We start from the raw sequence: 14,819 nt of genomic DNA on the forward strand, positions 1-14,819 counted from the left end.
AGGCTGCCCCTGTGTGTGGCACATGGCAGAATAGAGAAGGAGCATAAAGCAGAGCAACCGATACAGCAGGAAGCACAAGGCAGGGAGCAGAAAGCACAGCAGCAGATTGTGCAGAGGAAGAGAATCCAAGTGGCATGCCAGAAAGGCACAGGCTTATCTGTGCTATGTGTGCCAAGATGGTTGGCCCCTTCCACGCTGTTTCTTTTGCAAATCCAGAAACAGTGATTTCCTTTTGTTCCCTAGTGAAATGCAGAGATATAGTTCTGGATACAGTTAGCATAAGATAAATTTTGGAAAAGATAAAAGCAAATGGAAAATGAGATAAAATGCAACATAGATTTACCAAAGCTACAACATGCCAGATTAACCTGATAGCTTTCCTAGATAGGATAATTGATTTTCTACACAAAGAAAATGCAGTTAATCTTATGTGTCTGAACTTCACTAAAGCACCTGATACGGCACCACAGGGTAAATGTGGTGAAGTTAGGCTACAAACAGATGTTGTCCTTGGAGAAGAATCAGCTGTGCCATGATGCCGCTTCATTGGACAACACAGGTGTCACCTGTTATTCTGAGTCAAGAGTAGAGCAGCATGATATGTATGCCAGCGTATCCCCTGTGGGGGGTTTCCCAGGGCATGCCTCTAGGTGGTAAAACCCAGACAGATAATCCCAGGGCTTCAGGGGCCCAATCCTGCAGAAGAATTCCAAGGATGCAAAGGATCAAGCCCCCAGAGCCCTGGGAATACCTGCCCAGGACAGCTGGTGAGTGCGGGCAGCTCTGGGCTGCCTGTATTCACATCATAAAGCTACAAGGAAGTGTTGCAAATATTTACCACTTATTGTCACTGCCACAATTTGGGGCATTTGTGGAACAACAAGGGGCACAGACATCTGTTTGCTTGGTTTTAGGATGAAGATTAGAACAAGAAATGTAAGGGTTCATAAGAAAGTAGCTGAAGGAGAAACAAGTTGTGCTGAAAATGGAAATATCAAGCTGTGAAGAGTTTACTTGTAGAGTCCCTCAAGGACTGGCCTTAGGACTGTTCTTACTTAATATTTTCAGCAATGCTTTGAAACAAAGTAAAGAATGCACTAACAAAATCTGCAATGACACAAAATTGAAAGATAATACAGAAAAAGAATGGGCGAGTCCAAGGACTACACGAATGAAAATGGGAAGGAATTCAAAATGATGTACTTGGAGTTAACTTCCAAAGACTTCCATCATAAACTGAGATCTCCTCAGCTGGAAACAAATGAGGCAAAGGACCTCCTACCTTCTCCCTATGGAACATGATAGGATTTTTTTTGTTTATGTGCTTGTCCAGTAACTTGTATTATAGTTGTGGTTTATGGTATGAGAGTAAGAAGCAGTGTGGATGTTCTTGGGACACCTTTATTACAGCGATTGCAGGGGACTGGACTCAATGACGTAGATGTTCCCTTCTAGGTTTATGTTCTTAGCTAGACAAAAAATGAATCTCCAGGAATGTTAGAACAAATCAGGAGGGTGCTACAGTCATGCTAGTGTTATCAGGATAAGGTGGTCAAAGTACTATCTGGTTTAGAAAAGAACCCTGGAAACTGAGAATCAATAAGGCAGCACATGATAAATTTTCCTTTTCATAAAAATCTAGTGGATAACACTACTAACTATTATGTCCCTTTAGTTAATTCCTTATCCACCTTGCAGTTCTTCTACTAAACCCCATCTTTTCCAGCTACACTAATAATTTCCCAAGTGGCATCAAATCAAATATTTCACTGAAGTCCAGACAGATTAGCTTTACCACATTTTCTGGTGGGGCTCTGGCCAGGCCGGGTGGTGGGACAGTGGGAGCCCAGGTGGCTCAACCAGGAGCGTAGGGGAGCTCCTGCTGCTGTGTGCACCCCGGGGCGGGGATGTGCCCCCCTAATCTGTGCACAGGGCAGAGGTGGCTAATACTACTTGTGCGCTGGGCTTTGCATGCTGCTGCTAGCCTCCTCTGGGGTACGCACAGTGACGGGAGCCCCCCTGCACCTCTGGACAAGCCTCCCAGGCTCTGAGCGTCCCACCACCTGGCCCAGCCAGGGCCCCATTCACCCCTGCCCCACTCCCTCCCTCAATGTGGGGGCCTCGATCTGCCCCTCCCCCCCAAGCCCTTTCTCCCTTCACAGAATAGACAGACTGATACTTGCCTGCCATGCTGGGCAGCCAGTGATGCACATACCAGGCTGCGATTCTGGCTGCATGCACGCCACTCCCCACTTCTGCTGCAGCCACCTGGAGCCCACGGCCGGGCTGCCTTGCAGACCTACCCCTTGCCCCATGTTTGGGCGAGCTAAGTCCCATTAGCCCTGGCCTTCCACCTTCCAATACAATTTTGTAGTTTCCTGCTTCCATTGTAGGGAGAGGCTAAGAGAATGTCATTTGGGCTGTTGGCAAGCAACAAGTTCCAAGTCCAGAAGCCAAACAGAATAGAGAATTTACAGTAGTCAGAGTAATATGAATAATCATAGTGTGGTTTCAGTTAATTTATTCATGATTATGCAAAACCCTGTACACTGACTGGCTAGCAGCTACTGTTAGCCTATTAGGGCACAGGGATTTGCACCCTGTGTAGTTATTAAGAATGAAGCATATGATGTTTATGCAAATCAGGTTATCATAACCAGAGAGTGCAGAGAATTCCAATGGAGATAAAAAGCTTTTAGTTATCTATCAGTAGCTGTACCATGTTCCTGCACTGAAACAGCAGAGAAGTTCTAAATTAACTTTTTTAAATACTGGAGCTCCTGGCAGACGTTACACTTACAATGTGATTAACCAGTTAATCGTAACTTAATAACCTAGCCACGTGTTAATAGAATTAATGGTGCAATAAAACAAGGAATAAACCACACAATTATTACACAAAAATAAATAAAAATGTGACTGGTTCCCAGCATGCCTTAAATAGAACGTGTGGCTATTGTGCTCCAGTGGCTAGGAGCTCCCCCATGATGATCCCAGGCTCCCCCTGCACTTGCAACAGGGAATGTTTGGTTTCTAATCCCTGATCCCAGAATCATGCCTCTTGCCATGCACCTGTGGCATGGCAGGAGGCGCAACTGTTGGGATCAGGGATCACATCCCATCATGCATTTAACTGAACACCTGTCAGTAGCCTGGGATGATTACCCTAGAGCCCTGTTAGCATAACATCCAATAACCTTGTATTGTGACACGTACTTTACACCTGAACAGGTCATTTAAACACACACCAATTATGATTCTGATCTTGCAAGGTGTACAGCAGCACGACTAACACTGTTATGATGCAGAACAAGTGTCACTAGAACCTATGCATGGATGCACAGCCAAAGGTTCTTCATGCCCACTTCTACCAATATCTTCAATGGGAGAAAAATCTCAAACCAGTTTGAGCATCCATCCCTCATTGTTTCAGGTGCACAGGCCAAGAGAGGCAGATTATGGATGTGAAATGGATGTCTCTGAGGAAACAGATTTAAAAGCTGTCCTCAACATGCTAAATTAGGCTTTTAGTTACATGAATGTATCCCTTTGGCAATGTTCCTAATACTAGGCAGGAATAACAAGGCACTTTCATTAATGTACTTTACTTTGCATCAAGAGAGAACTCTGCACCTATGACAGGCGGTGTGAAGCACTCTACTTTAATCCATACTTTGTATCATTCATAATATTTTGGCACAGAGACTTCCATTGCTTATTTAGCTTTCTGTTTTCAGTGGGAATTTAAGATGACTTTTGCTCTATTGGGAGCTGGTTAGCTGACACAGCACCGTCAATTTATGGGCATCTGCTACATAAGCATACCTCAAAAAAACAGATCCTGACATCAAGAGTTAGGAGGAACAGGCTGCCAAACAACTCCAACAGCATGGCAACCTCAACCAAGAGGTAGCCTATTTCGAGGTAAAGGATCTTGTCCTCAAAGCAGAGAAGAGAGAGTGGAATTCCAACTTCTGCAGGCAGATCTGTGGCTCAAGGATTCGACTCTTAAGTCACCTCAAGATCCATCAATGAGCCATGGCAGAGATGATGCTTACATTGAGGGACTGCTGTAAACAACATAAATCCATTTCTTAAGCCTACCTGGGTTTATATATATAAAACCACTGTGCTCCCAACAAAATATTCAACAAGGTCTACAAGTCTTCTTTACCCTCTTTAAAAGTAGGGTGACCGCACGTCCCGGGCAGTGCTGGACACTCCAGGATTCCATTGCTGGGTCCCAGGCAGTCAGACAAAAGTCCATGGCCAGAGTCCAGCAGGGAGGTGGAGCAGCATGGTGTGCCAGGCAGGCACCGCTGCTCCTGCGTGGGAGCAAGGACAAGCCAGATGCCAGCAGGGTGATGCCTGTTTCAGTCTGCCTGGCACACTGTGCTGCTCTGCCGCCCCGCTGGATTCCAGCCCAGGGCTTTTGACCAACTGGCCAGGACCCACTATGGAATCCTGGAGTGTCTAGCGCTGCCCAGGATGTATGGTCACCCTATTTAAAAGGGACACTACCAACCTGAAAAAGAAAAAAAAAAAATCACATTTCAAATCTGAAATTTCCCTCTGAGGAAAAAAAAATCTCTACAAACATGGTTTAGCAGAGCAGAATTTTACTAATTTGCAGTAATAAACATGAATAATCATTGTGAATCAATGGATTATGAAAAGCAGCAAGTTAGTGAATTAAAAAAATTAAAAGTCGTTTTTGGAAGTAAGCCAACTTTTCTGATTTGCCAAACACAGCAGGCTTTTTTGTTTAGCATACTGCATTGTACCACATATGAATAAGTTTGCAGTGTGAACAAAATCTTAATAATGCACTCTCTCATTATGGCTTCCTATTCTCACATCTTTCCTGAAGCATGTGCACACATAAAACAGGGTTGGTTGTTTTTTCTAAACAGTGTGCAAGTTACAGTGTGTGCAGATTTGTTATAAGCTACGACTGGATCAATATTTTGCCTTAGATATAGGACCTTGCAGAAGCCTCTCTTGACATTACACTCCCATATTGTCTTCCCCTCTCCTTAGAGCAGCTCAGCTTGATAAATAGTTTGTTTTGACATGGTCCTATTTTTCTAATAGCATTTTGATGCATTTATTGCACCACCTGTATCCTTGGCACTGCCCAGGAGCCAAGGCAAAGATCCTGTTATGCTCTCAGTTCAGAGCTGCTTTTACACTGTAATATTAAAGTGCGTCTATTACTGGTTTTTGAACCCGAAAGCTTGCTTAATAACTATTCTCCAAGTATTTGGGTTGGTCTAATAAAAGATATCAGATTCACCCAAGGAACCTTGTCTGCCTATGTCCTTAGACCAACATGGCTACAACCTACACCCCTGCAACATGGAAGATATCAAATTCAGCCGTCTGAAATGGAAACTGTACAACATGAAAAAGAAAGAAGCCAAACTCAACAGCGACATATATTTTCTAAGCCTTTGCAAGAAACACAACTTCATTCCCCGAGGACTACACATCTACAATCCCTTGACTACTACACACAATTCCAAATATGCTTCACAGCTATGCAGAAGAACTTCAGAGAAAATTAGAAATCATCTACTTCACCTACTCTACTCCAAAAGAGACCAACTCAGGAAGGAAATCACCATATACTACAACAACTTAAAAGACAGAAATCCATGCATTTTCCCTGACAATATACAATGGATACAAAGAGACTATGAAAAACTTTCTACAGCATTCATCCTACATAAAAAAAAGAAATGGAACAAATTACTCCAAGAACAAGCTCCCCAGCCACAAAACAACCATCAGAGGAACAACACCAACACCTTACGACCTTCCAACCTCAGACTTGATTAAACTGCAAGCAGCAACCAACCCACAAATATTATCAATCTCTCCACACACACGCTTACCAAAACTGAAAAATCTGTCCTTTCTAAAGGCCTAAATTTCTGTCCAGAAAAATACCCTAATAAAATACTTCAATGTGGAGAACTAGAAGAATTCTTCCGACGCCTGTGCCTCAAAGAATATTTCCACGAGCAAACTGAACCCACTCCCAACAACAACTCATCCTCTGACAACATTCAGGAAAAGATCAACACTAAAAAGCCCAAAAAAACATCAGACTGGACACCTAACAGTGGACGAAACCCTAGCCTAGACTGCTACATTGACTGCTTCAGGGAAAGAATGAACAATGAAATAATCAGCAACACACGCCACCACAACAACCTCTCTCTACCAGAGAAAAAAGCCATAGACTCTCTAAGACGTAACCACCAAACCGTAATAAAACCAGCAGATAAAGGAGGAGCCACAGTCATCCTAAACCATGAAGATTGTAAAGGAAGCCAACAGACAGCTCTCTGACACCACCTACTACAAAGAAGTACAAGAAGATCCTACTCCCCTTTTCACCAAAAAACTCAACAATACCATCAAATCATTTCCATCAAGATTACATGAAAAAACTACAGACCTTGATCCCCCCGCTACCTAACCCTGGGACTTTTTACATGCTCCCTAAAATCCACAAACAAGAGAACCCCGGCAGACCTATCATATCCAACCATGAGACCCTGAGGAAATATCAGGTTTTGTTGAATCAATCCTAAAACCACTTGTCACCCACAGAACAAGTTTTGTACAACATGTCATGACCCAAATGTCTGATTTTTTGTGTGTGCTTCGGCACTAAGAATTATCCCTGTGGGTTTACAGCTTCATTGCACGGAGGAGTTCTGCTGCGCAGAGAACCCGCGTGCAAAGGAGTGTTCCCGCCACTTTGCAGCTGTCTTTGCAGGGTGCATTTCCCTTTGCAACACAGAAATGCATGGTGCAAAGAGTTCCTGCTCGTCGTATGCAAATTCGTGCCCCGCAATTGGCTAGTGCTAAATTATTCACACGTGGCGGCTAGCGATTGGCCTGCTAGCCGTATAAGAGGCTTGAGCAGTTTCCGCCCAAGCCAAAGAGGACTCCGCATCCATCTCGTGGGGACTCTGGGTGTGCGCGGCAGGGTAATAGAAACCCTGTGTGTCGCTCAGAGGAGTTTGGCGGCCTGATCCACCGCCCACCTCTTCCCGTCTTCGAACGGAGCCTACTATAAGATGTAACGACGAGTTTTATGCACGCTTGTCCTGGACATCCAGAGTTCTGTCTGCGTGGAGCCTTGCAACCTCCACGTGTGTTCGTCTTTTCTGTTGTAACCGCAACTCAAGCAAGTTCTCAGCCTGCACCGCGACCATCTCGGTGTAAGTAAACAATCTTAAAATCAACCGTTACGTGTCTGTGCCTAATTCTAGCTCGGCGACCCCCCTCTCTGACCCGGCCTGCCGGCCACAGCCCGCGTGCAGAGCGATGAAAAGGGCCCAGGGTCTGACCCGGCCCGCACACAAGACACTACAGACTTTCTACAGAAACTTAAAAACATAGACCACCTTCCCAGCAACACACTCCTAACCACCATGGATGTTACCAGCCTATACACCAACATCCCACACCAGGATGGCATCCAAGCCTGCCTTACATATCTACAGCAACAAGATTACAACTCAGAATACAGGCCCAAAGATATTACTGACCTTATACACTTCATCCTCACACACAACAATTTTACTTTTAATAATCAACACTTCCTCCAGATGATGGGAACAGCTATGGGCACTAAAATGGCCCCACAGTATGCTAACCTTTTTATGAGCCAGCTGGAAGAAGACTTCCTCAAGAACTGCACCATCAATCCCTTGCTATACTTAAGATATAACGATGACATCTTCATCATTTGGACTGAAAACCTACAATCTCCGATTGAGTTCCATCAGAAATTCAACAATCGCCATCCCTCCATCCAACTTTCTCTAGAATACTCCAGCACCAACATCTCCTTTTTAGACATGATGATCAGTATCCAGAATGATAAAATACAGACCACATTATACAAGAAACCGACAGACCAACATACATATCTGCACAGAACCAGCAATCACCCTAAACACACCAAAAAAGCTGTGATATACAGCCAAGCCCTCAGATACCACCGCATCTGTACTGAAGAGAACACCCGGGATTGCCACCTCACCAATCTTAAAAAGGCTTTCACCCAGCAAGGACACTCCTCCAGAGAGATAGAGCGCATGTTTGAAAGAGCCGCCTAGATACCACATGACGAACTGCTGCAGTACAGAAGGAAAACACCCACAAATCACACACCGCTGGTTATGACACATCACCCCTCCCTTGAACCTGTACAGAAAATCCTCAAACAACTGCAACCCATACTAGAAAGAGACCCTATTCTTAAAAAGATCTTCCCAGAGCCACCCATCCTAGCCTTCAAACAAGCACCGAACCTCACTAACCTCATCACCAGAAGCAAACTTCCTCAACCCCAGAACACACCAAAAGGATCCAGACCGTGCCATGATAAGAAATGCAAAACCTGCCAACACATCTCCACCACCCCCACTATTACTACACCCCACAACAGAGCCATCAGCATCCCAGGATCTTACAGCTGCACCTCCAGAAATGTAATATACCTCATCCAATGCACCAAATGCCTGATGGTAAATATGTAGGAGAGACCAAACAACAACTGCACACCAGAATGAACGCACACTGGAAATCTATCAAAGAAATACCCAATTACTGGTGGGGGCACATTTCTCACAAGAAAACCACTCTCTCTCCAATCTCAGTCCTGATCCTCAAAGGAAACTTACATAACACTTCCCAGAGACGAGCCTATGAACTCCATTTCATCAGCCTCCTGGATACTAAAAATCATGGACTAAATATAGACATTGGATTTTTGATACATTACAATCTGCCTGGCAAATGACTCCCCAGCCCAGCCCCTGGCTTCTTTACTTTTCATTCCATCCAGGAAGAGCACACACCAACTGCTGAAACTTCCTTAGCCTGAACCAGAAAGCTTGCTTAATAATTATTATCCAACCATTTGAGTTGGTCTAATAAAAGATATCAGATTCACCCAAAGAACCCTGTCTGTCTATTACTGGTGTCATTCCACTTAGCTCAAAAAAATGTAATCCACCTACAAGCTCTTAGGTGCTATGGTAATATGAATAAAAATCACACAAAAAGGGAAAAAAGGCAGAGGACAGTTTTTGGTTTAGTTTCAAACTTTCATACTGATCTAGGTTTGATTCAGAACATGGTTCAAAAGTGGATGGGCTCGTATATACCAGAAAAGTTGTGCCAGTGTAAATAGGGCAGCTCATGGTGCCATTTCTCTTTTTTAACACATATGGTTATACCAACATACTTGCACAGACTGCTCTAAAGTGTTCCCAAACCAGAACAAGTGATGCCAGTTTGAACACTTTCATGCTGTTGTAGCTGCATCCACCCTAGGTATATTTGCTGATTTAATTATAATAGCATATACTTTCTAGTGTAGATTAGCCCTTTGATGAAGATCAGATATGGTAACAAACCAGGTCTTAGTTGTTCTATAGCAGTGGAGAAGACCAAAAAATTAAGCACAAAAAACCTCCCTTCTCAGTCTCTCCTTGAATTCAGCAAGAGCAGCAGAATGAGGCCTATCTAACATGAGGAGATACCCCAGAACAGCAATTCTGCACTGGCATCCTATGAGAACACTTCTGTTCTACACTTAAGAGTACCGCTGTACAGTTAACCTCCATCTAATTTGGATGTGGATTACAGCCAAAATGCAAAGGCACTGAATGAAACTTTCTTCCCAAGGCATTATGCTGAAGAGCAATTGTGCTTTAAACTAATACCTGATAGAACTTGTAAATTGTGAAACATACCACGATAACTAGGTCCCAATACTGTGATTTTGGGAATGGAACCATCCCCTGTTAAAGGCGGCCTCATGCTTCTCCTTTTTGTACAGTGAACAAAGAGAGGGAAAGCACAAGAGAAGAGTCTGGTTTTCTGCTTCCTATTTGAGAGAGGAGAAAGATCAAGATAGGAAAAGCTGCCCTTCTTTTCAGCGTGAAGGAAGAGAAAGGGCCAGGAGAACGGTCATCTCTCCAGCATCACTGTTCTGATCTTGCTTTTCCTGTTCACAGAACTAAAATAAAGCTGGTCGCTACCATGTTCCCCAAGAGAATTCCTGTCTGGCATTCTATCTACTTTGACAAAAATAGATATTGGGGGGGGAGAGGGGAGGGAAGAGGTTAGACTCCAGTGTGAAAAACTACTTAATTTACAGAGCCTATCAGGCATGTCAGATGATGGAAGTTGTGGCCTATTATCTAGGATAGGTTTTTGGACTATAATGTCAAAGAATTGGCTAGCTTCACTTATTTTGGTTCATTTGCATTTCACACACTGAGCTTTATAAAATTAAAAGCTAATTTAACAAAAGCTCCTTTGTGTTTTTATCTGCTTTTAAATAATTCTATTATATACAAAGTCACTTGGTTTGAATTAATTTTCCAACCAACAATGGGAACTCTTCTGCCCCAACTAAGCACGGCTGCAGTGTACTGCCAACAGTGACAAGGCAGGCTACCATACCAGTATATAAACATACATTCCAGTATACCCGACAGCTGGTAATACAAACTGCAAGGAGATCTGATTCTCAAGGAAGAGAGAAGAGAGACAAGAAATCAGAAGAGAATTGGGGAATGGCAAGAGATATCAAACCAAGAGACTCTTGAAAAATTCAATTGGAAAGCACTTTCTGTATTGCCACTATGACTGCTCTTCATAGATTTCATAGACATTAGGGCTGGAAGGGACCTTGGAAGATCATCGATTCCAGCCCCCTGCCCCAGGGGAAGGAAGTCAGCTGGGGTCACAGGATCCCAGCAAGATAAATGTCCAATTGACTGTTAAAGGAATCCAGAGTAGGTGTTTGCACTTTCTCTGACAGCAGTCGGTTCCAGGTCTGTAAAGAAGTTCTTCCTTATGTCCAGCCTGAAACGGTCTTGGAGAAGTCTGTGACCAAAATTAACTGAAGGAAAAGGAGCACAAAGCAGAAGATGCAGAGAGCAAAGGTAATTTTTGAGAAACACGTCAAGATATTTAGTGAGAAATCACATTTGTCATTTATATTTACATAGTGTTGTGCGCGCAAAAACTCCCTTGCAATAGGCAGCAAGTGCAAAAGAAAGAACCAAATCCTTTTTAATCAAGAGACTGCAAATTCTAGCAACAGCACTGCTGATCAAATTTCTGCCTGCTTGTAAGTCACAAGGTACTGCATTATCATTCATGAGCATGGCAAAAGTAACGCATACAACAAACAGCAGCAAATGGTCATTATCACTGGAATGCTTCATCACAAAAGTAGGTTTTGGGGTTTGTTTTTTTTTAATGAAGCAAGCTACCCCACGCTGCACGAACACAGGGTTGATTAGGGACTATAAACAAATTCAGTAACCAAGTGGGATCGTGGGGGCTAAGAAAGGGATGGATGTCATTTATTCCTTTGCTTAGAGTCACCAGTATTGTTGGTCTACATATGTTGGCCTGAAAAGCTGCCTTGCCATAACTGTCAACTGTTAAAAGGCAAGGCCAGGTATGCATTGAGAACTGTCACACATTATCCCTTACAGGTGGATGCACCCCACTTGGCACTGTGAAGAGTGGAGTCTCACCTTATAACTGGACTATTGAAAATGTATAGGCCTGAAAGACTTGGCATAGCTGATGCCATCTCTCTCTCTGAAGCGAAACCACAAGCGAAACTGGAACAAAACAGGCATAAAGTTAACGTAAACTGTGGTAGGCAAAACAAAATGTAGATAAGCTGTAGGCTGTCGGAAAACAAGATAGAGTAGAGAAGCATACAAAGCCCAGACAGGCTCCATTTGCAAGACAAATCCAAGGATAGCTCAGCAAGAGAGAAGTACATTCAGAAAGAAACAAGCTGAAGGTGGCAGAGTGACAGATTGATGAGGAAAGCACCGCTGTAAAAGGCAAATGGTGAAGACCTACAGAATGACCACATATGAAATACACAGAGGAGGCTGAAAAAGTTATAAAAGCCCACGGAAACTCAAGTTTGGGGAGCTGTCATCAAGCCAAAGGGGATCACACCAGTCAACAAACGAGACCCCCCCCCCGGTGCTGCAATGACACCTGATCAGTTTAGTCATTGTACATCATTAACAAGGCTTTTATAAGAATACCTTTACAGACTTTTGGAGGGTTTACTTCAGTTATAGTATATTGCTCGTGTGTTCAGTAAAGTTGGATTTAGGAATGGAATGGGACCACCAATAATTTCATTCTGTTCATGCCCTACCTTGATCAAAATTAAGTGCAACGCATACACTGAATGGCTGTCCCAGGCATACCACCACTAGAAAAAGAAGCACTTTAAAGGAAGTTACATTCTGCCACTATGGGTGGGGAGTGGGGAAGAAGGAGGCAGAATGCAAAGAAATGTATCTATGGCAAAAGGCAGATACTACTGTATGAAAGAGAATCTGTAGAGTGAAAATCTTAATTTAAATCCATATATAGCACTGATTGATTGGTACAGACTTGTTCACATGTATGCAGACAATTAAAAGAAAACAAAATACCAGTGCTTTATGCACTACATCAGAACAAGTGCATAGGCTACCCATTGTAGGGACTTAAATGGGGCATATCTGGTTTGAGTGAATAAGGCATAAAACTGATTATTGAGAAATTTATCTACCATCTCAAGACTACTTAAGATTAAGAAGGTCAATAGGCCTTGGTTAATGCCAGTTATTTGGTCCACGTTCTAAGCGCTATGCTAGCTTTACACATGCCTAAATGACAGCACCACTCAGCACCAACTATCATGGAAGCTCCAAGCCTTGGAAAGGTAATAACGCAATTAAATTCCACCATGGCTACTAATCCTTTTCTTATCATTCCAGCAATATGCAAACTACTCCTGTGGAACTGCTCAACCATATTATAATTTATGAAAGTGAAGGGAAAATATTCAAGACAAAAAGTGTTTCCAAGAGCTTTCTCACAGATCCCCTCCTTTTGGTATCCATTTCCTCAACTGGATAATTTAAATATTATTCAAGCTATTTAAACTTATTTCAGTGAAAAAAGCACCACTCTGGGCTAAAACGTTTGGGCCAAGTAAGCAAAAAACCCAACTTGCATTTGTGGTGCAGCTACCACTGAAAACAATTTTACTCACTTCTACTGCACTGTGCCTCGATAAACTGGACAGCTGGCAGCTTACCTTGGGTGACCTTGCATGACTGTCTAGTAGAATGCTAATGTGCATCTTTTGCAGATCATTGCTGTGGAGCCTGAAAGTCATGTCTTTTAATAGGCAAGCGATTAGTGCATATTCAAAGATGAGAAGAGGAGAGAACTATGGCTACCATCAAAATATGCAGGCATCTCACGATTCAAGAGTACAGCCAGGCACACCAAGATCCTTTAGTAGGAGAATTTGCAATGACCTTTGCTCCACAAGGCTTACAAAATCTAATCCAGCAGGTGGCATAATATGAAAGATGGTTTAAAAAGAAGATAGTCTATACAGCAACATGAACAATACAGACACCTTATCAATAAGAACATGGAAATGCAAAATTAGGGCAGAAATTATCTTTGAAATAGCAAAAATATAAATCTTAATGCTAGACAGGTAATAAGATGTTCAAGATCCTCCAAAGAGGAAAATCACTAGAGCATGTCTAAAAGAAAAATGTTTAGTTTGAAATGAGCACTAGCATATTTTTGCTTCTGTATAGATATATTCCTACTGAACAAAGAAATAAAAGTTTTCTGTTGTTTGCAAATGGAAGAAACTTGTTCCTAGTTATCCATTTCTCTTTAAATAATCATGAAGATTCATCCTCAATCCAGACAAACCAGCTTTTTAAAAGAGTTCATCACTGCTAGTCCCTGAAACTCAGGATGACTTTTGTTTCCACATACTGTCAGACACATCTGAACTCTCTAATCTTTTTCTTATAATCTAGATAAAATTGGCCTATAACAATATTTTGAGTAATCTGACTGTAATGCTTTACACCTGCTGTCCTGTAACCCACTAGTAATGTCTTACCTAAAGAACTTCAGGTAATTAATTAACCTCTGTCAAGCCACTTATCCTTAGACATCTCAAACTCACATAGCAAGGCAACAATAGAAAACTGTATTTCATTTCAGCCTGATACACAGACCTCCTGCCATCTTCTCTGCACTTCTGTCCAAAATGCACCGTGCGAAAGAGGCTGATTGTTCTCTGCTCTTCTTGCTGCTATTGTTATATTTAGCACAAGATGCAGGAGGAGTCATTAAAAAGAATATTAGCTTAAGTAAGCAGAACAGACTTTGCTTCTGTTGGAATTCACATGATCTGTAGAGCTTCATTTTCTTATCTTAAATATTCCACATTTTAGGTGAATTAGAAAATCTCCACTGAATTAATTTAAAATTCAAGATAGTTGTGTTGCTACAACACAAGGCACTGATCAAAAGTTGGAGATTAAAGAGAGCAGCTGCGTCCCACAATCATTCTCTCTGCCAACGAGAAATAGCAGTTACGTGAGTTGTCATCTAAAAACCTAGTGCTCTCTGTTCAATCCTAAAGTACGGGCGATAGACCCTTAATATGTGGAACAGAATAAGTGTACGCATACCCCTGGGGTACGCAGAAAAGTTGTAAGGGTTACACGCAGGTGGGTGTGGACAGAGTGCGTGGCAGTGGCATCTCCCCCAGCACGACCCTGCCTGGCCAGGGCCTCGTTCACCATGAATGGGGCCCTAGCCAGGCCGGGTCATGGGACAATGTCCACAGTGCAGGAGGGAATGGGGCAGGTGCAGGGGTGAATGATTTGCCCCTGTTCCTTCCCCATTCCCCCCTGCACTGTGGG

At 42.9% G+C, this 14,819-nt stretch overlaps 1 protein-coding gene across 8 annotated transcripts in view; it reads right to left on the reverse strand.

The window, feature by feature from the left end:
- Positions 1–14,819, reverse strand: part of PIGK (phosphatidylinositol glycan anchor biosynthesis class K) — a 143,837-nt gene that overhangs the window by 53,077 nt on the left and 75,941 nt on the right. For 4 of the 8 annotated variants that reach the window (XM_059727956.1, XM_059727959.1, XM_059727954.1 and 1 more), the window contains one exon: positions 11,589–11,678. The exons of the other annotated variants lie outside the window; for them this stretch is intronic. In XM_059727956.1, the coding sequence (XP_059583939.1) occupies positions 11,589–11,678 (90 nt within the window). The remainder of the gene's footprint in view (positions 1–11,588; positions 11,679–14,819) is intronic. 8 annotated transcript variants of the gene reach the window in all.

This window comes from Alligator mississippiensis, chromosome 5 (genome assembly GCF_030867095.1).
Source record: "Alligator mississippiensis isolate rAllMis1 chromosome 5, rAllMis1, whole genome shotgun sequence".
NCBI classification, from domain to species: domain Eukaryota; kingdom Metazoa; phylum Chordata; order Crocodylia; family Alligatoridae; genus Alligator; species Alligator mississippiensis.